The 25,281-nt window shown below is 37.8% G+C and overlaps 1 protein-coding gene across 3 annotated transcripts in view; it reads left to right on the top strand.

The window, feature by feature from the left end:
• The first annotated feature begins 9,719 nt into the window (after positions 1–9,719).
• LOC138763855 (G2/mitotic-specific cyclin-B1-like) overlaps positions 9,720–25,281 on the top strand; it is a 28,672-nt gene continuing 13,110 nt past the window's right edge. The window contains exons 1-4 of one of the 3 annotated variants that reach the window (XM_069938738.1): positions 9,720–9,863; positions 18,184–18,321; positions 18,473–18,565; positions 20,032–20,202. In XM_069938738.1, coding sequence (XP_069794839.1) covers positions 9,726–9,863; positions 18,184–18,321; positions 18,473–18,565; positions 20,032–20,202 — 540 coding nt within the window. In that variant the 5' untranslated portion in view covers positions 9,720–9,725. The remainder of the gene's footprint in view (positions 9,864–18,183; positions 18,322–18,472; positions 18,566–20,031; positions 20,203–25,281) is intronic. The other 2 variants (XM_069938728.1, XM_069938722.1) reach the window with 2 other exon arrangements.

Here is a 25,281-nt window from a genome sequence, read left to right as displayed (position 1 = left end):
TCTAAATCGTCCTGTAATTTTTTCATTAGTGGATAATAATTGAGTTTATATAGTTGGCCGAGATTTTTGTTTATTTGTACACCTAGGTATCTTATTGCTTGCATTTGCCATCTAAATGGTGATTCCTTCTTAAATTTTGAGAAATCTGCATTATTCATAGGCATTGCTTCACTTTTATTTACGTTGATCTTGTAACCCGACACTTCACCATATTCCTTCAATTTGTTATATAATTCTTTTATTGATAGTTCTGGTTCTGTTAAGTATACTATAACATCATCCGCAAATAAACTGATTTTATATTCCTTGTCTTTTATTTTTATCCCTTTTATATTATTTTCTGTTCTTATCAATTCTGCTAGTGGTTCTATAGCTAACGCAAACAATAAAGGTGATAGTGGGCATCCCTGCCGTGTTGACCTGCTTAAGTTAAATTGCTTTGATACATGTCCATTTACTGTCACTTTCGTTAATGGTCCCTTATATAATGCTTTAATCCAATTAATATACTTCTCCGGTAAACTGAATTTTTGCAATACTTTGAACAAATAATTCCATTCTACTCTGTCAAAGGCCTTCTCTGCGTCTAAACAACTGCTACTGTTGGTGCTTTATTCCCTTCTACTGCATGAATTAAGTTAATAAATTTACAAATATTGTCTGTTGTGCGTCTTTTTTTGATAAATCCAGTTTGGTCTAGATTTACCATTTTCGGTACATACTCTGCTAATCTGTTTGCTAATAGTTTAGCTATTATCTTATAATCTGTGTTAAGTAAAGATATTGGTCTATATGACGCTGGTGTGAGTGGATCTTTCCCTTGCTTTAGTATTACTGTAATTATTGCTGTTTTACATGAATCTGGTAAGCTTTGTGTTTTATCAATCTGGTTGATTACTTCCAGGAGGGGCGGAATTAATAAGTCTTTAAATGTTTTATAGAATTCTATTGGGAATCCATCCTCTCCTGGTGTCTTATTATTTGGTAATTTTTTTATTATCTCTTGTATTTCTACTATTCCAAATGGCTCTGTTAATTTATTTTGTTCCTCTATTTGTAGTTTTGGTAGTTCAATTTTAGTTAGAAATTCATCTATTTTCCCTTCTTTCCCTTCGTTTTCAGTTCGGTATAATTGTTCATAGAATTCTCTAAAGTTTTCCTTAATTTCTTTTGGATTATATGTAATTTGTTTGTCTTTTTTCCTTGATACCAATACCATTTTCTTAGCTTGTTCTGTCTTAAGCTGCCATGCTAGGATTTTGTGCGTTTTTTTCACCTAGTTCATAATATTTCTGTTTTGTCTTCATTATATTCTTCTCCACCTTATATGTTTGTAGTGTTTCATATTTTATTTTTTTATCTGCCAATTCTCTTCTTTTAGTTATATCTTCCTTCATTGCTAATTATTTTTCTATATTTAATATTTCCCTTTCCAACTGCTCTGTTTCCTGATTATAGTCCTTCTTCATCTTGGTTACATAACTTATTATTGGCCCTCTAATGAATGCTTTCATTGCATCCCATAGTATAAACTTATCTTCCACTGATTCCGTATTTATTTCAAAATACATTTTTATTTGTTTTTCAATAAATTCTCTAAAATCCTGCCTTTTGAGTAGCATGGAGTTTAATCTCCATCTATACATTCTTGGAGGGATGTCCTCTAACTCTATTGTCAATATTAAGGGTGAATGGTCCGATAGTATTCTAGCTTTATATTCTGTTTTTTTTTTACTCTATCTTGCATACGAGCTGATAACAAAAATAGGTCTATTCTTGAGTATGTTTTATGTCTAGCCGAGTAATATGAATATTCCTTTTCCTTTGGGTGTTGTTTCCTCCATATATCCAAAAGTTGCATTCCTTCCATCGATTTAATTATAAATTTGGTTACTTTGTTCTTTCTGTTAATTTTTTTCCCAGTTTTGTCCATATTTGAATCCAAATTCAGGTTGAAATCCCCTCCTATTAATATGTTCCCTTGCGTATCTGCTATCTTCAAAAAGATATCTTGCATAAACTTTTGATCTTCTTCGTTAGGTGAATATACATTGAGTAGATTCCAAAACTCCGAATATATCTGACATTTTATCATTACATATCTCCCTGCTGGATCTATTATTTCCTCTTCTATTTTAAATGGCACATTTTTACTAATTAATATAGCTACTCCTCTTGCTTTTGAATTATACGATGCTGCTGTTACGTGTCCTACCCAATCTCTCTTTAATTTCTTGTGCTCCAATTCAGTTAAATGTGTTTCTTGCACAAATGCTATATCAATTTTTTTCTTTTTTCAGTAAATTTAGCAGTTTCTTCCTTTTAATTTGGTTATGTATTCCATTAATATTTAATGTCATATAGTTCAACGTAGCCATTTTATACTTTGTTTATCTTCCCTTTCCGTTTCTCCATCATTACCTTTCCTTTTATCCATTTCTGTTTTCTTGTTTTGAACCCTTTATAAGACAACATTCCTAAAACATCAAACATTTTCCTTATTCTCCTATTTAAAACTTCTTTAGCCCCAATCTCCCCTTCCCCTCCTGAGTTGTCCTTTATCCCTTGTCGGACAACCTCATCTCCCCTCTCCATTTGGATTTGCGAATTCACTCGCAAGCGTCAGCTGATTTTGCAGTGACCGTAACTCCTCCCCACCCAGCCCCCCCAGAAAAGATTTCACTTTTCATATGTAACAAAGGTCACTCTTTTAATTCCCTCCTTATTCCCTCTATTCCATTTCCTTCCCTTATTAATTCTTGTCTATACTATCTATATTTTCCTCTAAATACGGATACATTCATTTATGCACATTATACATATACACACATATACCTCTTTACCCACATACATATAAATCGTGGTCATTTTTACTCTTAAAACTTGTCTTCATCTCTCTGTTTGTTTTGTAGTTGTTCTGCAAATTTCCTTGCTTCCTCTGGATCCGAGAATAGTTTTTTTGCATAAGATCGTTTTCGACGTATTGAACTCCTTCCTCTTCTTCAGGAGTTCAAAACTTATGTGTCTTTTTAGTTCGCAGTCTTTTGTACTCTCGTTACACGTCTTCATCTCATAGTCTATTTTGTAATTGTTCTGCAAATTTTCGTGCTTCCTCTGAATCCGAGAATAGTCTGTTTTGCTGTCCTGGAATAAATATTTTCAATACCGCTGGATGCTTTAGTATAAATTTATACCCTTTCTTCCATAAAATCGCCTTTGCTGTATTGAACTCCTTTCTCTTCTTCAGGAGTTCAAAACTTATATCTGGATAAATGAAGATTTTTTGCCCTTTGTACTCCAGTGGCTTGTTGCCCTCTCTTACTTTTTCCATTGTTTTCTCCAGTACCTTTTCTCTTGTAGTATATCTTAGGAATTTTACTAAAATAGATCTTGGCTTTTGTTGTGGTTGTGGTTTAAAGGCCACTGCTCTATGTGCCCTTTCTATTTCCATTTCTTGCTGTAGTTCTGGACATCCTAGGATACTCGGGATCCAATCTTTTATAAACTCTCTCATATTCTTGCCTTCTTCATCTTCCTTAAGGCCCACTATCTTTATGTTATTTCTTCTGTCATAATTTTCCATTATATCTATTTTCTGAGCTAACAGTTCTTGTGTCTTTTTAACTTTTTTATTAGATTCCTCTAATTTCTTTTTTAAGTCCTCTACCTCCATTTCTACTGCTGCTTCTCGTTCTTCCACCTTGTCCATTCTTTTTCCCATTTCTGATAAGGTCATATCTATTTTATTCATTTCCTCTTCTGTATTGTTTATTCTTCTTCTTAAATCATTAAATTCTTGCGCTTGCCATTCTTTAAATGACTCCATGTATTCCTTAATAAGAGAAAGTAAATCCTTTATCTTGCCTTTCCCTTCTTCTTCTATTTCACTGTACTCTTCCTCTTCCTCTGGGTTGGCCATCTGTTGTTTCTTTGTTGTCCTTTTCTTCTCTTCTTTCTTGTTTTCGTTGTATTCTATATTCTCCTCTTGCTGCAGCTGTTCTGTAGCTGTCATTGCCGGCTGTGGAGATCGACTCCCCAGCTGGTCACCCCTCCCGTCGGTGTGTTTTTTTGCATGCGCATCGCGCATGTGCGAGGAGTCACGCATGCGCGGTTGCGCACTTTTACTCGGCTCAGCGAGCCATTTTTGTAGTCCACTTTCTACCGACCTGAGGGAGCGGGTTTCTCTCTCCACCACGGGCCTCTTCGAACAGGTAAGGCCTTCTCCTTCTTCTTCCGTTGTCTTCTCTTCCTCTCTTCTTACCGTTGGTTTCGATTTTTCTTTTTACGTCGCCATCTTCTTTCCACCTTTATTATCACTTTACTTTAATTTTTATTTTTGTGCCTTTGTGTTTTCCTTTGATTTTTCCGACTTTTCTGGAGAGGGTTGGAGTTCACCGTCCGGCCACTACTCCATCACGTGACTCCCTCCCTTTAGTAAAGCTTTTGACAAAGTTCCCCACAGGAGGTTAGGAAAAAAGGTGGAGGCATTAGGTATAAATAAGGAGGTAGTGAAATGGATTCAGCAATGGTTGGATGGGAGGTGTCAGAGAGTAGTGGTAGAAAATTGTTTGTCAAATTGGAGGCCGGTGACTAGTGAAGTTCCTCAGGGATCGGTCCTGGGTCCACTATTGTTTGTTATATATATTAACGATCTGGAAGAAGGGGTGGTGAATTGGATAAGTAAGTTTGTAGATGATACAAAGATTGGTGGTATTGTGGACAATGAGGAAGATTACCGTAGCTTAAAAAGAGATATAGGAAAGCTAGAGGAGTGGGCTGAGAAATGGCTGATGGAATTTAATACGGATAAGTGTGAAGTGTTGCATTTTGGAAAGGCAAATCTAAATAGGTCATATACATTGAATGGTAGACAATTGAGGAGTGCAGAGCAACAAAGGGATTTAGGAGTTATGGTAAATAGTACCCTCAAAGTTGATACTCAGGTAGATAGAGTGGTGAAGAAGGCATTTGGAATGTTGGCCTTCATAAATCGAAGTATTGAATTCAAGAGTTGGGATGTTATGATGAAATTGTACAAAGCATTGGTGAGGCCAAGTTTGGAATACTGTGTGTAGTTTTGGTCACCAAATTAGAGAGAGTGCAGAGAAGGTTCACGAGAATGTTGACGGGATGTCAGGGTTTGAGTTACAGAGAAAGGTTGAGCAGCCTGGGGATTTTTTCTCTGGAGCGTAGAAGATTGAGGGGGGGATTTGATGGAGGTGTTCAAGATTTTAAAAGGGACATAGAGAGTCAACGTGGATAGGCTTTTTCAGTTAAGAATGGGGGATATTCAAACCAGAGGCCATGGTTTGAGATTGCAGGGGGAAAATTATAAAGGGAACATGAGGGGACATTTCTTCACGCAAAGGGTGGTTGCGATGTGGAATAAGCTGCCGGCGGAGGTGGTTGAAGCAGGAACGTTATTTACATTTAAGGAAAGACTGGATAATTACATGGAGGGGAGGGGATTAGAGGGGTATGGACCAGGTGCTGGTCAGTGGGACTAGGAGGGTGGGGATTTGTTCTGACATGGACTAGTAGGGCCAAACTGGCTTGTTCTGTGCTGTATATGGTTATATGATTATATAAAGAGTGGCGAGGGAGAGAATTGGTGCCATTAAAGATCAACATGGCCTTCTTTGTGTGGAACCTCAGGAAATGGGTGAGATTTTATTTACCCCTCATCAGTTTTTTTTTTGGTGAAGATCATGGAAGACAAAGGATTGAAGGAGACAAGTTGCATGGACCTGGAGAACTTACAAAGTACCAGGGAGGAGGTGTCAGCCTTGAAGCATGGTAAAGTGAACAAATTCCCAGCACCTGATGAAATGCATCCTCGCACCTTGTGGGAAGCTGGGGAAGAAATGAAGGAGGCCCCCGTTGAGATATTTATATCAGCTTTGGCCTTGAGTGAAGTGCCAGAAGATTGGAGGGCGGCTACAGTTGTGTTCCTAATTATTGCGTCCATTAAAGGAGTGACGGTGGTTTATTTTTAAATCCAGCAACTATGGGGTCTGGGCCCAAGATGGCAGTGTCTGTGTACAGCAGTGATCACGAGGGGTTGCAGACTCCAGGGAAGCAGAGGAGATGACCCTCAGGATGGTGACCACGGCAACAGACCAGTGAGGGGCTCTGAGGCTGAAGAACACACAGGCAGCGGGCTGTTGGTGACTCGAGTCGAAGAAGCCACATAGGCTGCTGTGGTCAACGGACTCACACCAGGCTGCGGACTGCTGGAGACTGGCTTGTCTGGCTGAAGATGTACCAAGCAGCAGAACTGGGATGTGAGAGGGCGCTGAAGGCTTCCTGATCATGTCACCCAGGTTTGGATCAGGATCTTGGGTTCCCAAAGGTTTGGATGAAGTCTATGTGGCTGTGGAAGCACTGGAGGCAAATACATTAGCACACAGTGACTCTGAAGGGGACTCACTTTTGCTTCTTTTTCTGATTTAGGGGGCGCTGGGTGATTTGTGTTGATAGTAAATATTTGTCTGCTTTGCAGTAAAGGAAATGTTGTGTAATATCTCATTTTTTTGTTTATTACATGACAACAAAATAATCTGGCAGGCCAGGGATCTATAGGTCAGTGAAGTTGACATTAATAGTCAGAAACTTTCTGGATGAGCTATTCTGAGAACACTGTACCTCATGATTATGGTTCATTAGGTTGTCAGAGATTAACTGTTTTTGGTAGAGTCCTTGAGAGTTTAAAAATTATTCTCCCCTCTACTGCTACCATCACCTTGAGTGTGACAAAGCAAGTTAAGCTGCATATAGTACAGGGGTGGCCAAACCGCGGCTCGCAAGCCACATGGGGCTCTTTGACATGTAATGTGTGGCTCATGGAATATGTTGGCTGAGGCAGGAATTGTATGGTGGTGCTAGCTGGCATGGCTCGTGACGACATGATGGAGGAACTTGTGACTGTGCTGCAGGCAGGGAAATTAGCGGAGTGCGTGATCCAGGCCGCCAGAGCTCCCGAAGCCCCGAATGCCCTCCCATTCAAGCTCCCAATGCCCCAAATACGGTCTTACCAGTATAAATAAAATATCTGATTATTGAAACTAATACACATTAGCAGTGTAAAAATTGTGTACATTAATAAATTATTTTGTTCATATATTGCTTAATATTTATATTTTTGTTTCAAAATATGCACTTAAGAGTAAAAATGTGTAAGTAATTTTTTCATGTCTTGTGACACTCAGACATCTGTACTTTATCGTGTGTGGCTCTTACAAGTTTGGCCACCCCTGATGTAGTCCAACAGACCTATCTTGAAGCAGGTGATACAGATCTATATCCTTGAAGTTTCCCATTCAGTCAAAGTTTACCAGTCTTTGGTCCTTAACAGGCAAATGGTTACCACTCAGGTGGGTTCTTGCTGGTTTTCGGAGAGAGATTCCTTTTCCAGGACATCCGCAACTGATTCTTTCTCAATCAGTCTTGTTGACGAAACTTGCCCCCTTCAGGATTCTCCAGATGATCCTCTTTCTTTCCGGTCACCTTTCACACCACCAGTCTCCTCCCTTGACCAGGCAGCCTTCCAAAGTTTGCCAACTTGTCCTTCTGGAACTGATTTCTGTCTCCTCTGTTTCACACCTTCTCTCTCTGAGAGCAAAACTGTTCTCCTCTGCCCGCAAAGATCACATGCTCTCCCAGGCAAGCTGCTGTCGATACTTTGTTGCCTCCTGCAAAAGTCCTGCAAATATTCTGTTTTAAAATGTATGTGTGTAAGCTGCTCTAACAATTCCTCCAAAACCACCTCTAAATACTCTGTCACAACCTGTTGTAACTCTAAAATTAAAAACTAATATTTGAGCTATCTTAAGAAACATAGCAAAGACCTTCAAGCCAGCCCTGCCATTAATCAAGATCATCTAATGCACCACCATTTTGCTATATCTTGGATTTGTTTCAAATTTAGACACCTATCAGTCTCTGTTCATGATTGAAACAATTGATTGAATTTCTACAGGATAAAGGATGATAAAAATTCGCCATCCTTTGTGAAAAAAAGTTCTATTAAGAAAAATTTATTTCCCTTGACTAAGACTGTGGGCCCTGGCTCTACACTCCTTAAATAGAGGAAATGCCCTCTCTTATATGTTGGAGGAACTCAGCCGGTCTCGCATGTCCATTGCAGGGAAAGATCTATTACCAACATTTCAGGCCTGAACCCTTGCTCAAAGTATGAATGAGAAAAGACAGGCATCTGAATGCCTGGGAGAGAAAGCAGGAAGAATGGCAGATGGAGGAGTTCAAACCAACAAAGGGTGTTAATGAGATAATGAAAGAGGAAAGGTGAGAACTGTCCAGCCTGTGTGAACTCCAGTAAGTTTCAATCAAGTATCTACTCATTCTTCTAAAGTACAGAAAACACAGGCCGACTTACTCCTCTTATGGCTAACCTGCCATCCCTGGGGCCTAAGCACATAAGTGCACTGACAATAACCACAACAGCAGTGTGAGGAGAAGACAGCTTTAATAAACTAATACTAACACTAAGAGGTCTTGTCTCTCTGCAAGACAAACCTGGAAGGCTAGACTGTAGCTCTGGACTGCTTTATATACAAGATGACCCCGGTGACCTAGTGGTGTAATTACATATCACCACAGTAAGTATAAACTTTTTAGTTAAAAAGTACACAATTTCGCAGGCTTTTCCCCACCAAGTCCCTACATAACTGCAGAAAGAACCTTTACTCTTGTACTCAAATGTTCTTATGGCAAACATGAACACTTTTGCCTTCTTGATCATTTAGCTTTTGGCGATTTGTGTAGGAACATCAGGTCCCTTTGAACATCAGCATTAACCCTGTTTCTCAGCATCCAAAAGATGCTGTTTCTCTGCAAGGCGACCACCTTTTCCCATCCCATTGCAGCTGGCATGCTCGTGCCCCCACCCCCCCCCCCATTCAACTTGTGGGCTCGGAAATATCCTCGCAAGGCGTTCTGATCACGTCAGGGACACTTTGATAAGCAATCAGAGCTGGCCCTGCCAACAACATACATCCAGAGAGTTGTGGCGGGAGGGGGTTGAATTGATTTGCAGCAACAAAGGAAGCGGGAGTGAAATGTTAGACGTTCCAGTCATTCGAGTTCCCCCCCCCCCCCAATATGTCCTACACCCAGGTCACTTTTTCACCACCTCTGTGTTAATTTGCACACTACATTGGCCTCAAATGGGTGGGTGGCCCCCGTTTAAACGCCAACGGCATGCTCCAATGGGAAAAAAAGACCAATTTCAAATCCCTATCTCACAGGATGTCTTTGGCTTGGCTTCGCGGATGAAGATTTATGGAGGGGTAATGTCCACGTCAGCTGCAGGCTCGTTTGTGGCTGACAAGTCCGATGCGGGACAGGCAGACACGGTTGCAGGGGAAAATTGGTTGGAATGGGATAAAATAACTAGTTCGGCAACCTAAACGAAACAAGAAAGTCTGCAGACGTTGGCGCAAATACGGCATCAACTCAGGAGGTCCATAGAAGGCAAAGATCATTTATGCGACCAGAGCCCTTCATCAAGACCTGCTGAGTTTCTTTAATGAGACAGTGTTTCCCCCCGGCCGGTTCCTCCGCCGCGCCACCGTCTGCTGCAACTCCTCGTCCCTACCGCGCAACTTGCAACAAGGGCGTGACGTCGACAATCGATCGCTCTGGTAACGCATTCGCGCGGCGCGGGGCCATCCAATCAGGGGAGAGAGGACGTGGGACGGCAGCGAATGAGCGCAGAGCGGCCAGGATTTTTAAATTTCCTTCCAGCTGGTGCTCAGACGGAGTTCGGAGCGTGGATGGCGACGGGCATGGCTCTGCGGCTGGTCAAGGTGGGAGTCGGCTGTTGCTTAATTGTTTGGGGGGTGGTATGTGCCTTTTATTTTAAAAAAAACCTCCCGTGGCTTGATGTGAGCTCAAGTGCTTTGGTTTTTAATTTAGTCCTAATAATGCTTGTGGAAAGCGTTGAGCGCGAACTCTCTGCCGTCCTACCCCTACAAGCGTTTACCTTTCTCTCCGATACTGCTAATTCTTTACCCATTCTATTCAGATAATCCTGGATTTAAGACGCCAATCTGGCCACTCGAACGTGAACGAGGAGAAAGGCGCCAGAGCTTCGTTTGCAATGAGTGGAAAAGTAGCAAGGAAGTGCTTACTTTTAACTGAATTGTAACCCCCCCCCCCCCCCCCCCCGTCACGCTTGTTGCAAACTGAGCAGATAGTCTACAGAATGCAATAATAAACCTTGAGCAGTATTACTTGGAAATGTTCAGGCAGAGACTGTCCCTTTCCTTCCTGTTCTCCTTCCTCAATGTCTAATGACTGACCTGCATTCATTCCTCCATCACCCCTGAGTGGTGACATTTTGAAATTCTCCCCACATCAAGTTGTCCTAAACTTCCCGTCCTGAGCTTTCTCAGTCAAGGGAAAATGTCTGGACTTTGAGCCTCGAAGAATTGTCTGAAGAATGGTCTCCTCCTGCCAAATCTAATCCCTGGGATTAATCCTAGTTGATCTTTAGTTCACTTGCTCAATGGCCCAAGTTCATTTTTGGAGACCAAAACGGCAACCTCCAAAGCCACATTTTTTTGGTTGCAAGCAAGTTGAATTTTTCATTTGGCTGCCATTCTGGACTCTTGCCCTCTGATGAAGTTTGGAACACAAGTTAGAAGATGCTATTCGCACCTAGGGCCTGACATTAACCATTTTCTGTAAGAATAGGTCAATTCTTCATCTCGTCATCAAAGCAGAACCTGAGTATTTTGCACCAACACTTCCTAGTTTCTTCACTTGTCCAGTCAGGTCAGTTACTTTGATGAGATTCTTTCCTGCAATTTGTGCTCACCTCAATTGCAGTGGATTCCTGTGTTGAACAATGTGCAGAAACCTCCCTCTTCAAAGTGGGATAATTCTCTGTCCGACAGGACAAGGTGCTGTGCCTCTAACATTTCCCCCGTTTAAACAGTCAAGCATAACTGCTTCCCTCACTCCAGATGCAATCTGACCTGGATTTGCAGTATTTTATGGTGCTGTGGATTGCCCTGATGCATTTTCTACAGCAAGATACAGCTAGATCTATTACATCAATGGAATTTTAAAATTATAGTGTTTTTTTTAAATGTGGATATTTCATCCAACAAACAATTTTTTGGAAACCTCCCAGGTCTCTTGTGCTCTGGGGAAGAAAATTTTCAACCTTGTAATTTAAGATCACTAGTTCTGGTAACATTTTAAAATCTATTTTGGCACCCTTTCCAGCTTAATCGTGTTATTCCTGTAGCTTGGTGACTAGAACCACACAATACTCTGAGTACAGTCTCACTTGTGCCTTGTACAGATAAGTTCTAAATTTGCTACATAATCTTGTGGTGATTGAGCAGCAGCTTGTCATTTGGGTGAAAGATATGAACATACTGCATTTTAAATTCATGGGATATTAAATGCAGCCTGCCAATAAAGCTTTCTGTTCTCCAGCACATGAAGTTATGTCATGTGTTGAAATTTAAATAAATACTTGTCTATCTCCTGAATCCTTCCTTTTACCACCAAAGTGAGTCTCCATATATTTTTGTTATCTAGCCTTCAAACAACTGATTAACCTTTCGGCATTGGCCTTGTGGTGGTGGGGGGGGGGGGGAAGGATTACTGATCCATTTCCTGAACAAATGCTTTTCTAATCAACTAGGTCAATGACAATGTGAGTTTATTGCTGCATACACAAATAAAATGTTCAGAGGCACAGAAGTTCTACCAACTACAGTGATAAAAATCACAACAAGCCACACTTGGAATAATAGGATAGATTAAATAGTCAACTGCTATTAGTGACTTTTGTAATATGGACAGATCTGTTGGAGGCCCTGCTGTTTGCTTGGTTGATAAAGTTCAAGAATTTGTAACAGCTAGGTTTTAAAATAACTATTCTTGAACCTGGAGTTAGACCTCAGGCTTGTGTATCTTCTGCCTGCGGAGAACAATGAAGAAATGGGGTAAAGGGCCTTGATGGTGTTGTCTGCCTTTTTTTTTAAATTTTTTATTTTTCACACCATAAATCACAATAGCCATGATATACACTTTTTCTTTTCCACACATTTACAGTGACTTTTTCTCCCTCCCCCCTCCCTCCTCCCAAGCCACCCCCCCACCCCCCCCCCTCTCATCCATTTTAGGTATACAATCTAGGTTGCATTAATTCAGTTAGACAATGTTGTCATTCAACAAAAATACACCAGAAATTCTACTGAGTCCATTCTTTTCTTTTCTTCTCCTTCCATCAACTTAGGTAATGTTTGTTCCCGGTAGGTTTTCGCTATTGTATTTAATGTAAGGCTCCCATACTTGTTCGAATATTTCAATATTATTTCTTAAACTATATGTTATTTTTTCTAATGGAATACATTTATTCATTTCTATATACCATTGTTGTATTTTCAAATTATCTTCCAATTTCCAGGTTGACATAATACATTTTTTTGCTACGGCTAGGGCTATCTTGACAAATCTTTTTTGTGCATCTTCCAAGTCAATTCCAAATTCTTTATTTTTTATGTTACTTAGGAGAAAGATCTCTGGATTCTTTGGTATATTGTTTTCTGTTATTTTATTTAATATCTGATTGAGATCATCCCAAAATTTTTCTACTCTCTCACATGTCCAGATTGCATGAATTGTTGTTCCCCTTTCTTTTTTACATCGAAAACATCTATCAGATACTGTTGGGTCCCATTTATTTAACTTTTGCGGTGTAATGTATAGTCTGTGTAACCAATTATATTGTATCATACGCAGCCTCGTATTTATTGTATTTCTCATCGTTCCAGAGCATAACTTCTCCCATGTTTCCTTTTTTATCTTTATATTTAAATCTTGTTCCCATTTTTGTTTAGTTTTACCATTTGTTTCCTCATTCTCCTTTTCTTGCAGTTTAATATACATATTTTTTATAAATCTTTTGATTAACATTGTATCTGTAATCACATATTCAAGGTTACTTCCCTCTGGTAAACTCAAGTTGCTTCCTAATTTATCTTTCAAGTAGGATCTCAGTTGGTAATATGCCAGCGCTGTATCTCCAGTTATATTGTACTTATCTCTCATTTGTTCAAAGGATAAGAATCTACTTCCTGAAAAACAATTTTCTATTCTTTTAATCCCTTTTTTTTCCCATTTTCTAAAGGCAAGGTTGTCTATTGTAAAAGGGAGTAGCTTATTTTGCGTCAATATTAGTTTTGGTATTTGGTAATTTATTTTATTTCTTTCTACATGAATCTTCTTCCATATATTGAGGAGATGGTGTAATACTGGAGAAGTTCTATGTTATACCAATTTTTCGTCCCATTTATATAATATGTGTTCAGGTATCTTTTCCCCTATTTTATCTAATTCTAGTCTCGTCCAGTCTGGTTTTTCCCTTGTTTGATAAAAATCTGATAGGTACCTTAATTGTGCGGCTCTATAATAATTTTTGAAGTTTGGCAATTGTAAGCCTCCTTGTTTATACCATTCTGTTAATTTATCTAGTGCTATCCTCGGTTTCCCCCCTCTCCATAAAAATCTCCTTATTATTTTCTTTAACTCTTTGAAGAATTTTTCTGTCAGTTGTATTGGCAATGCCTGAAATAAGTATAGTATCCTTGGAAAAATGTTCATTTTAATACAGTTTATCCTTCCTATCAGTGTTAGTGGTAGCTCTTTCCAATGCTCTAAATCGTCCTGTAATTTTTTCATTAGTGGATTGTAATTGAGTTTATATAATTGGCCTAGATTTTTGTTTATTTGCACACCTAGGTATCTTATTGCCTGCGTTTGCCATCTGAATGGGGATTCCTCCTTAAATTTTGAGAAATCCGCGTTATTCATAGGCATTGCTTCACTTTTATTTACGTTTATCTTGTATCCCGACACTTCTCCATATTCTTTCAATTTCTTATATAGTTCTTTTATTGATAGTTCTGGTTCTGTTAAGTACACTATCACATCATCCGCAAACTGACTGATTTTATATTCCCTGTCTTTTATTTTTATTCCTTTTATATTATTATCTCTTCTTATCGATTCTGCTAGTGGTTCTATAGCTAGCGCAAACAATAATGGTGATAGTGGGCATCCCTGCCGCGTTGACCTGCTTAAGTTAAATTGCTTTGATACATGTCCATTTACTGTCACTTTCGCTAACGGTCCCTTATATAATGCTTTAATCCAATTAATATACTTCTCCGGTAAACTGAATTTTTGCAATACTTTGAACAAGTAATTCCATTCTACTCTGTCGAAGGCCTTCTCTGCGTCTAAAGCAACTGCTACTGCCGGTGCTTTATTTCCTTCTACTGCATGAATTAAGTTAATAAATTTACAAATATTGTCTGTTGTGCGTCTTTTTTTGATAAATCCAGTTTGGTCTAAATTTACCATTTTCGGTACCTGTTCTGCTAATCTGTTCGCTAATAGTTTAGCTATTATCTTATAATCTGTGTTTAGCAGAGATATTGGTCTATATGACGCTGGTGAGAGTGGATCTTTCCCTTGTTTTAGTATCACTGTAATTATTGCTGTTTTACATGAATCTGGTAAGTTTTGTGTCTCATCAATCTGGTTGATTACATCCAGGAGGGGCGGTATTATTAGGTCTTTAAATGTTTTGTAGAATTCTATTGGGAGTCCATCCTCTCCTGGTGTCTTATTATTTGGTAAATTTTTTATTATCTCTTGTATTTCTACTGTTCCAAATGGTTCTGTTAATTTATTTTGTTCCTCTATTTGTAGTTTTGGTAGTTCAATTTTAGTCAAAAATTCATCTATTTTCCCTTCTTTCCCTTCGTTTTCGGTTCGGTATAATTGTTCATAGAATTCTCTGAAGTTTTCCTTAATTTCTTTTGGATTATATGTAATTTGTTTGTCTTTTTTCCTTGTTGCCAATACCATTTTCTTAGTTTGCTCTGTCTTAAGCTGCCATGCTAAGATTTTGTGTGTTTTTTCACCTAGTTCATAATATTTCTGTTTTGTTTTCATTATATTCTTCTCCACCTTATATGTTTGTAATGTTTCATATTTTATTTTTTTATCCGCCAATTCTCTTCTTTTGGTTGTATCTTCCTTTATTGCTAATTTTTTTTCTATGTTTATTATTTCCCTTTCCAACTGCTCTGTTTCCTGGTTATAGTCCTTCTTCATCTTGGTTGCATAACTTATTATTTGCCCTCTAATGAATGCTTTCATTGCGTCCCATAGTATAAACTTATCTTCCACTGATTCCGTATTTACTTCAAAGTACATTTTTAATTGTTTTTCAATAAATTCTCTAAAATCCTGTCTTTTAAGTAGCATGGGGTTTAATCTCCATCTATACATTCTTGGAGGGATGTCCTCTAGCTCTATTGCCAATAACAGGGGTGAGTGGTCCGATAATAGTCTAGCTTTATATTCCGTTTTCCTAACTCTCCCTTGAATGTGGGCTGATAACAGGAATAGGTCTATCCTTGAGTATGTTTTATGTCTAGTCGAGTAGTATGAGTATTCCTTTTCTTTTGGGTTTTGTTTCCTCCATATGTCCACAAGTTTCATTTCTTGCATTGATTTAATTATAAATTTGGTTACTTTGTTCTTCCTGTTAATTTTTTTCCCCGTTTTATCCATATTTGGATCCAAATTCAGATTGAAATCCCCTCCTATTAGTATGTTCCCTTGCGTATTAGCTACCTTCAAAAAGATATCTTGCATAAACTTTTGATCTTCTTCGTTAGGTGAATATATATTAAGTAGATTCCAAAGCTCTGAATATATCTGACATTTTATCATAACATATCTCCCTGCTGGATCTATTATTTCCTCTTCTATTTTAAATGGCACATTTTTGCTAATTAATATAGCCACTCCTCTTGCTTTTGAATTATACGATGCTGCTGTTACATGTCCTACCCAATCTCTCTTTAATTTCTTGTGCTCCAATTCAGTTAAGTGTGTTTCTTGGACAAATGCTATATCTATTTTTTCATTTTTCAGTAAATTTAGTAGTTTCTTCCTTTTAATTTGGTTATGTATTCCATTAATATTTAGAGTCATATAGTTCAGCGTAGCCATTTTATATTTTGTTTATCTTCTCTTTCCGTTTTTCCATCATTACCTTTCCTCCTTTTCCATTTCTGTTTTCTTATTTTCAACTCTTTACCAGACAACATTCCTACAACATCCAACATTTTCCTTATTCTCCTATTTCTATCTTCTTTATCCCCAATCTCCCCTTCCCCTCCTGAGTTGCCCTTTATCCCTTGTCGGACAACCACATCTCCCCTCTCCATTTGGATTTGCGAATCCACTCGCAAGCGTCAACTGATTTTGCAGTGACCGCTCTTTTCCCCCACCCAGCCCCCCCAGAAAAGATTTCGCTTTTTATATGTCACAAAGGTCACTCTTTTAATTCCCTCCTTATTCTCTCTATTCCATTACCTTCTCTTATTAATTCTTGTCTATACTCTCTATGTTTTCCTCTAATTACAGATACTTTCACATATGCCCATTGTCTCTATTCACTCTTATACCTCTTTACCCGCATACATATCAATCGTGGTCATTTTTACCCTCCTTACCCTTCTTCATCCCTCAGTCTACTTTTGTCTTTACCCACATACATATCAATCGTGATAATTTTTGCTCTCATTACCCGTCTTCATCCCTCAGTCTATTTTTGTAATTGTTCTGCAAATTTTCGTGCTTCTTCTGGATCCGAGAATAGTCTGTTTTGTTGTCCTGGAATAAATATTTTCAATACCGCAGGATGCTTCAGTGTAAATTTATATCCTTTCTTCCATAAAATCGCTTTTGCTGTATTGAACTCTTTTCTCTTCTTTAGGAGTTCAAAGCTTATATCTGGATAAATGAAGATTTTTTGCCCTTTATACTCCAGTGGTTTGTTGCCCTCTCTTACTTTTTCCATTGTCTTCTCCAGTACCTTTTCTCTTGTAGTATATCTTAGGAATTTTACTACAATAGATCTTGGTTTTTGTTGTGGTTGTGGTTTAGGGGCCAATGCTCTATGTGCCCTTTCTATTTCCATTTCTTGCTGTAGTTCTGGACATCCTAGGGCCTTAGGGATCCATTCTTTTATAAACTCCCTCATATTCTTGCCTTCTTCATCTTCCTTAAGGCCCACTATCTTTATGTTATTTCTTCTGTTATAATTTTCCATTATATCTATTTTTTGGGCTAGTAATTCTTGTGTCTCTTTAGTTTTTTTATTAGATTCCTCCAATTTCTTTTTTAAGTCTTCTACCTCCATTTCTGCTGCTATTGCCCGTTCTTCCATCTTGTCCATTTTTTTCCCCATTTCTGTTAAGGTCATATCCATTTTATTTATTTTCTCTTCTGTGTTTATTCTTCTTCTTAAATCATTGAATTCCTGTGTTTGCCATTCTTTAAATGACTCCATGTATCCTCTAACAAGAGCAAGTATATCCTTTACCTTGCCTTTCCCTTTATCTATTTCACTGTACTCTTCCTCTTCTTCTTCCTCTGGGTTGACCATCTGTTGTTTCTTTGCTGCCCTTTCCTCCTCTTCTTTCTTGTTTCCATTGTCTTCTGTGGTCTCTTCTTGCTGCAGGTGTTCTGCAGCTGTCGTTGCCGGCTGTGGAGATCGACTCCCCAGCTGGTCCCCCCTCCCGTCGGTGTGTTTTTTTGCATGCGCATCGCGCATGCGCGAGGAGTCGCGCATGCGCGGTTGCGCACTTTTACTCGGCTCTGTGAGCCATTGTTGTAGTTCTTTTTCTACCGACCTGAGGTAGCGGGCTCCTCTCTCCACAGCGGGCCTCTTCGGACAGGTAAGGCCTTCACCTTTTTCCTCCGTTGTCTTCTCTTCCTCTCTTCTTTCCGTTGATTTTGATTTTTCTCCTTTTGTCTCCATCTTCTTTCCACCTTTATACTCACTTCTTTAACTTGTATTTCTGTGCCTTTGTATTTTCTCTTGTTTTTCCCGACTTTTCTGGAGAGGGCTGGAGTTCACCGTCCGGCCACTACTCCATCACGTGACTCCTCTCGTGTTGTCTGCCTTCTTGAGGCAACATCTGTCTACGGAGTATCTGGTTTTTTTAAAAAAAAACTTCCATGATGCAAAGATTTTCATGCAGCTTCCACTCTGCTTGACCTTATAGTAGGCATTTTAGTGGAAATGGTTTCATAAATCTATATTTTAATTTATAGGCTACTCGTGCTGGCAAAATCAATGCTGAGCCAAATGTTCTTCCAGCAAAAGCTGGAGTAAAAGCTGGTTTGAGACCTAGAACTGCTTTGGTGGACATAGGAAACAGAGCACAAGGAAATAAACTCCCTGTCAAAAAGGTGAGTGTGACTTTCTCGCTCGTTTCAGATGGGATAATGGTAGTTTAATCTTGTACAAGCTATTTTAGACTTCAATTGAGTGCATTCTTTTATAGTTAAACTCCTCAGATATGAAATTTGTGCTGCTCTGAAATGTAACTGAATTTTGCAGGGGAAAAATACAGTGGCTCCAAAGGCAGAACCAGTAAAGAAGGTTGTTAAGCCTGTTGTTCCACAAGTGGAAATCTATGAAAATCCATCAGAGGTAACTTTTCATTAGCCATAATACTTAAAGTTATCTTCATGCCATAATCTGACTGGACCAAAGAAAAATCTAAATTTTGGACCTTGAAGTTGTACAGCCATAAAAGTTGAAACAGTTGGTCATTTTAACTTCCCACATGTTGACTGGGACTATTGTACTCCAAACATCAACTGGATCTCCTATTGGCAAATGAGACTGGGTAGGTGATGGAAATGTGTAAGGGAGCACATTGGATCTAGTAATCACAATACTATTAGTTACAAGATAATTGTGGGAAGAGCAGGGCTGGTCTTTGGGTTGAGATTCTAAATTGGAGAAAGGCCAATTTGGATGGTATCAAAAGAATCTGGCAGGTATGGATTGGGACAAATTGTTTATGGCAAAGATGTGCTTAGTAAGTGGGGGGGCCTTCAAAGGTGACAATTTTGAGAGTACAGAGTTTGTATGTTCCTGTCAGAATTGAAGCCAAGACTTGAATGTAAAGGGGACCTTTTTTGAGATATTAAGGCCTGGATAGCAGCAATAGGCAGCATCGAACAAATTAGGTACTTTAAGTATTAAAAAAATGGAAGAAACGTTTGAGAAGGAAATTGAGAGGGCTAAAAAAGCCATGAGGCTCCTCTGGCAGACAAGTAAAGGAAAATTCCAAGGGCTTCTACAGATCTATTAAGAGTAAAGGGATAGCAAGAGATATAATAGGTCCTAGGGAAAGCCAGTTTATGCATTGAGCCCAAAAGATGAGGGGTGTGGAAGAGATCTTGAATGGATTTTTTTTTTGTCTATTTATTTGAGAGATGTATAAAAGTGAGGTAAAACAGCAGTGATGGACAGATTGGAGGTGTTTGCAGGCATGAGGCAAATAAGGGTGCAAAAATCTCCTGGGCCTGGACTAGATGTTCCTTCGGACCTTGAAGGAGGCTGGTGCAAAAGTTGTAAGGGCCTTGGCAGAGTTAACATTGTTGGCCACAAGTGAGGTGCCAGAGGATTAGATGAAAGCTAATGGTGTTGAATTTGTACAAGACATTGCTGAGGCCAAATCTGAAGTACTGTGCGAGTTGAATGTGAGGCACGGTTTCTGACTTGACCTTTTTGACAAAGACTGCTAACTGTTTTGGTATTTGAAAGCAATGTTCACATTCACTTTGAGATCATTCCAAATCTTTCGACTAATGAAATATTGAAGATGTGAAATATTTGATCTACCCCAAGTTTTGTAAAATAGATGGTTTCTTGATCTGTTTTAATCTAGCTTTAATATTTGTATTTCTAATGGGGGTGGGGAGAGAGACTATAGATGGCCTTCTTTAAATTTAAACTGGTTTGCTGGCATTTGCAATAGCCACAACATGCAATTTAATTTTTTTTTATTCCTGGTGATTCTTTTTATCTTCACAGTAAATTACTCATGCAGGTGAGCATTTGCAAGAACATTACATTAGTTCTGTTGCCATGGCATCTCCTTACAGGTCCCAGTGTTGTCATCCACTGAACCAACAGATTGTATATCTGAAGACTTGTGCCAGGCTTTCTCTGATGTGCTGCTTCCTGTGAAAGATGTTGATGCTGATGACGGTGACAGCCCCATGCTGTGCAGTGAATATGTTAAAGATATCTACAAATACTTGAGACAGTTGGAGGTCAGATTTATTTTGCTTGACTACGTGTTATCAAAAACTGCCTTCCCTAACTAATTTTTAACATCAAATTTTAAATTGTTTAGTTTAAAGCCTTTTCCTTCCCACAACATTTTTCCTCTGCAGTTCTCAATTCTTCAGCTCAGGCCTCCTAATGGCTTCACATTAGTTGGTAGGTCTTTGTTTCCCTCTACATCTGAAGTTGAGCAATTTTAGGGCAGATTTCTAAACCAAAATATTAATATTTCACTGCTGCTATGGAAATGTGTTGCAGATCATTAGAAAGGCAGCTATTGTATTTAATCTTCTCTTAAATTCTTCTACTTGGTAACTCGTAGGTTTGCAGCACAGAAATGGGACTTTTTCCAACCTGTCCATTTTGAACATTTACCCTATATTCCTTTATTTTAAAAAAATTATTTCTATCCATATATCTGTCGAACTAACTTTTATATGTTGCAATTGTACCTCTACCACTTCCTTTGGCAGCTCATTCCAGGAGTGAAGATCTTTCCAGGGATCTCCTTCTTTCCATTTTTCCTCAAATTGAATCCCTCTAGTTATCCTAGGGGGAGAAAGATGGACTACTTGCCTTGTCTAGGCCCTTCATTATTTTTTTAAACCCATAAGGTATCTTTTGTGCTCCACAGAGAAAGGTCTGAACTTCTGCTTGTAATTCACACCCACCAGTCCTGGTAATTAATATTCTGGTGAATCTTGTCCTTTCCAGCTTTGTTTTTCTATAGCTGGGATGCCATAAAAATGCATGATATTCAAAGTGTGGTCTTGCCGAGGGGGGCGTGGCAAGATAGAGTCTAGACGTGCAATCTCGACCTCTCTGGCCAGACTTTTAAATACCCGTTTTTTAACCTTTTGTTTTCAAGTTTAAACTTTTTAAATTTTAGTTTAAAGTATTAAGGAATTATTATGGCCAATAATGGTAAAAAGACTAAACCTCAAGTTCAAAAGAAGTTACATTTTTGAAGTGCTGAAGATTTGGGGCCTAGATGACTTGATACAGCCCCAGGCTCAATCTCTTCATTGTCTAAACCCCAAAGTTCGCCTGGAAGGGCTGAAAAACCTATTGCTTACCAAATGAAGGATGGCGCTGGAATTACCCGTTCTCCGGAAGAAGGTACGTGTTCCCAAGAAGTGGACCCCGATTTAGAAAGCCTTTCGATTTTAATGGAGGGAGCACGCAGGAAGACAACTCCATTGTTGGAAATGCATCAGGTAGCATTTCAATCTGAAGAAATCGTTTTTCCCGGTGAATTGATAAAAAAACAACGAGATACGGGGCGAGACCAGCGGCGACCCCCTGAGGAAGTCGGGGTGCCATCGCTGGGAGTCCAGACTCGCAGTAAAACTTTTAAAATGCCTTCTGTTGAGTTGCAGCAGGAACTGTAGTTACCTTGTTCTGCCACTATGTCAGAGAGCAGAGCTGAGCTTCACTGACTGACAGTGTATGCAATTGAATGCAATTATCCAAGCTGTTATAAAACCTTTGTTGACATCTCAAATGAATGAAATGATTCGTATGAATGCTGATACAAGTTCAGAATTAAATATGGTTAAGACACGTGTGGATGCATCTTATGAAGAATTTAAAAAAATTCAGACTGCTTTTTTGGACTGTAAACAACAAGAAACTTCTAACACAGAAAAAGTGTTGAAGGTGGAAAAATCAGTCATAGAATTAGGAGAACCCGAGAAGGAGTTAGAAAGAAAAATTGGAGAATCAAAGCAGAAAGAATGTGAAAATTGTTTGTTTGCCAGAAGATATAGAACCTCTTTGTTTCTTTAAAGACTATATTCTGCAAATATTAGGGCAAGAATTTTTCTCTGGGGGATTGGCACTGGAAAGAGCCCATAGAGCTTTAAGAAGAATACCCTCAGCTGGTCAACCACCAAGACCGGTAATAATTTGATGTTTGAGTTATTTGGATAGAGAAGCAGTACTTCAACTTGCAGTACAAAATGCAAGACAATGACAAACCCCATTATTGATTCAGAATAGCAGTCTTTTTTTTATCCTGATCTGAGTCAAGAAGTCATTCAACGTCGATTCAATCCAGTTAAAGAAGTTTTGTGGCATAAAGGTTATAAGTCTACTTTTCGTTACCCTGCAGTGTTGAAGGTGTTTTATGGAGACTATCAATTTTGGTTCTTTGAAACTGATCGTGAAGCAATGATTTTTGCTGATTCATTGCCAGATATAAGAGGACAAAGACGTAGTCCACCATTATCTCCTAAAGAAAAATCTGGTTGCTCTGGAAATGGAAAAAATGACAGAAATGGGAAAAACGGGAATGGAAAGAGTCCACCTCCTTCTGAAATGGGATTTTTGAGATTGGAATCGTCTGGATGAAAAGAATTTTCTTATTCTATTTTTTCTTTTGTTATTATAATATTTTGATGTTACTGATTGTTTGGCTGGAGAGGGAGAGATTTGCACTAAGTTCTTTACTAGTCATTAACCACTGGTGGGTGACCCACACCCAATTTTTTAGGGGATTACTATCTTTGGTAGTTTTTTTTTGGGGGGGTGGATTTTATTTTTATTTATTTTTTATATATATTTTAGTTTTTAATTTGTGATTTTTTTTATTGGAGGGCCTTCATATGTTGATTTGAGTTTTATATAAAGATATTATTGGTATTTAGTAATAACAGTAGATATGCCATAGTTGAAGTTTGCTACTTTTAATGTTTGTGGATTAAATCGTGCGATTAAATGTAAGCGAGTCTTGGCATATATTAAGAAAATGAAAATTGATATTGCCTTTTTACAAGAAACACATTTGAATGTGAAGGAAAGTGTGAAATTAAAAAGGGACTGGGTTGGGCATGTACATTCTTCATTTAATTCTAGAGCTAAAGGTGTAGCAATTTTGATAGATAAAAATTTATCTTTTGAATTACAATCAATGGAGGAAAAGGCAGGATGTATTCTTAAATTGAATTGTAAGATTTTTAGTGAATTTTGGACAATATTTATGGTCCAAATGCAGATGAAGTATTTATTTCGGATGCATTTTTATGTTTGGGTCAGGCTAATGATAATATTTTAGTTGGTGGTGATTTTAATTGAGTTTTGGAACCTTTATTAGATAAAACTCCGAATAAAATTAAAAAATCGAAGATGGCAATTCAGGTCCAAGCGTTGATGAAAGATCTTAATTTAGTAGATATTTGGAGACGTCTTAATCCGACAGAGAAAGATTTTTCCTTTTATTCATCTAGACATGAATTGTTTTCAAGGATTGACTTCTTTTTAGTATCGGCACATTTACAAGGGAAAATACAACAAGCGGAATGTAAAAGTAGGGTGATTTCAGATTATACTCTATATTTTACATATGAGACTTCTGAGAAAATTCAAATAGCTTATCGTTGGAGATTTAATACAATGTTGTTTAAAAATATGGAATTTATTGATTTGTTGAAAAAACATTAATTTTTTTTGAAAGAAAATTCTAATTCTGTTCAAAGTAAATTTGTATTATGGGATGGTATGAAAGCCTATTTGAGGACAAATAATTAGTTATACTTCTAAAATAAAAAAAGAATCAATTAAATCAGAGTCTTGAATTGGAGAAATAGATCGATGAGTTAGAAAAGGAATTTCAGAAAGATGCTACAGAAGATCAGAAAATAGAATTATCTAGGCTGAAATTGAAATATAATACTTTGCAATCTTATCAATTTGAATGTGTGATTAATAGGACTAAACAACGATATTACGAATGGGGAGAGAAAGCACAAGGCATTGGCGTGGCAATTAAAGAAAGAACGGATATCGAGGAATATTAATGCTGTTAGACGGAATTCTCATTACTTATAAACCTTGTGAGATTAATGATGAGTTTTATTTTCATTTTATAAAAAAATTGTATACATCTGAAGGAAAATTGATTTTTTTTTAAATAAAAATCACAGTTGAATTTACCGATATTAGAGGATGGAGATATACAGGAGTTAGAAGAACTATTTACTGATTGGAAATTAAAATGGCTATGCTGGAAATGCCGAACGGTAAATCGCCTGATGGTGATGGATTTTCGGTTGAGTTTTATAAAAAAATTTTATGATGATTTATCTAGTGTTTGGGGATGTATTACGTCAAGTTGGAGAACATTATGAATTACCTGAGTCTTGTTCTAGTGCTTTAATTACAGTAATTCCTAAAAAAGATAGTTCCTTTGACAGCATCTTCACATAGACCAATTTCATTGTTAAATGTAGATTATAAAATAATAGCTAAAATATTAGCGAATAGATTGGCTAAATTTTTTACCAAAGTTGATTCATATTGATCAAACAGGTTTTATAAAGAATAGATATGCTTCAGATTACATTTTGCGCGTGATTAGTTTGATTAATAGATTTCGACAATCTTTAGATCATCTGATGGTGATAACCTTGGATGCAGAAAAAGCATTTGATAGAGTTGAATGGAATTTTTTGTTTAAAGTTTTGGAGTTTGGTCGTCCTTTTATTGGTTGGATTAGGGCTCTATATAGTAAACCGGTAGCTAGAGTATTGACAAATGGTTTGATTTCAGAATCTTTTAAGTTAACTCGATCAACTCATCAAGGTTGTCCTTTATCACCAGCTTTGTTTGCATTAGTGATTGAACCTTTAGCACAGTTGATAAGACAAAATACACAGATACAAGGTATGAAAGTTTTAAATGAGAAGTATAAAATTAATTTATTTGCTGACGATGTATTGGTGTATTTAATAAACCCAGCTCAGTCACTTTTACATTTGAAGGGATGTTTAATACAATATGGATGTCTTTCTGGATATAAAGCTAATTGGGGGAAAAAATGAAATATTACCGGTAAGTGAAGGAGATTATTCAGTTTATAAGAATATTATTAATTTGAAGTGGACTGATCGAATTAAATATCTGGGTATAATTTTGAATGTTAATTATTAATCTTTATATAAATTAAATTATGCTTCATTAATGAAAAAAATTAAAACTGATTTGATTAAATGGAAAGATTTACCTATTTAATGGGAAAGATAAATACAATTAAGATGAATATCTTTCAGTGTATACAATATTTTTTT

This window comes from Narcine bancroftii, chromosome 1, assembly GCF_036971445.1.
Source record: "Narcine bancroftii isolate sNarBan1 chromosome 1, sNarBan1.hap1, whole genome shotgun sequence".
NCBI lineage: Eukaryota > Metazoa > Chordata > Chondrichthyes > Torpediniformes > Narcinidae > Narcine > Narcine bancroftii.
This window is presented reverse-complemented; position numbering and strand designations above follow the sequence as displayed.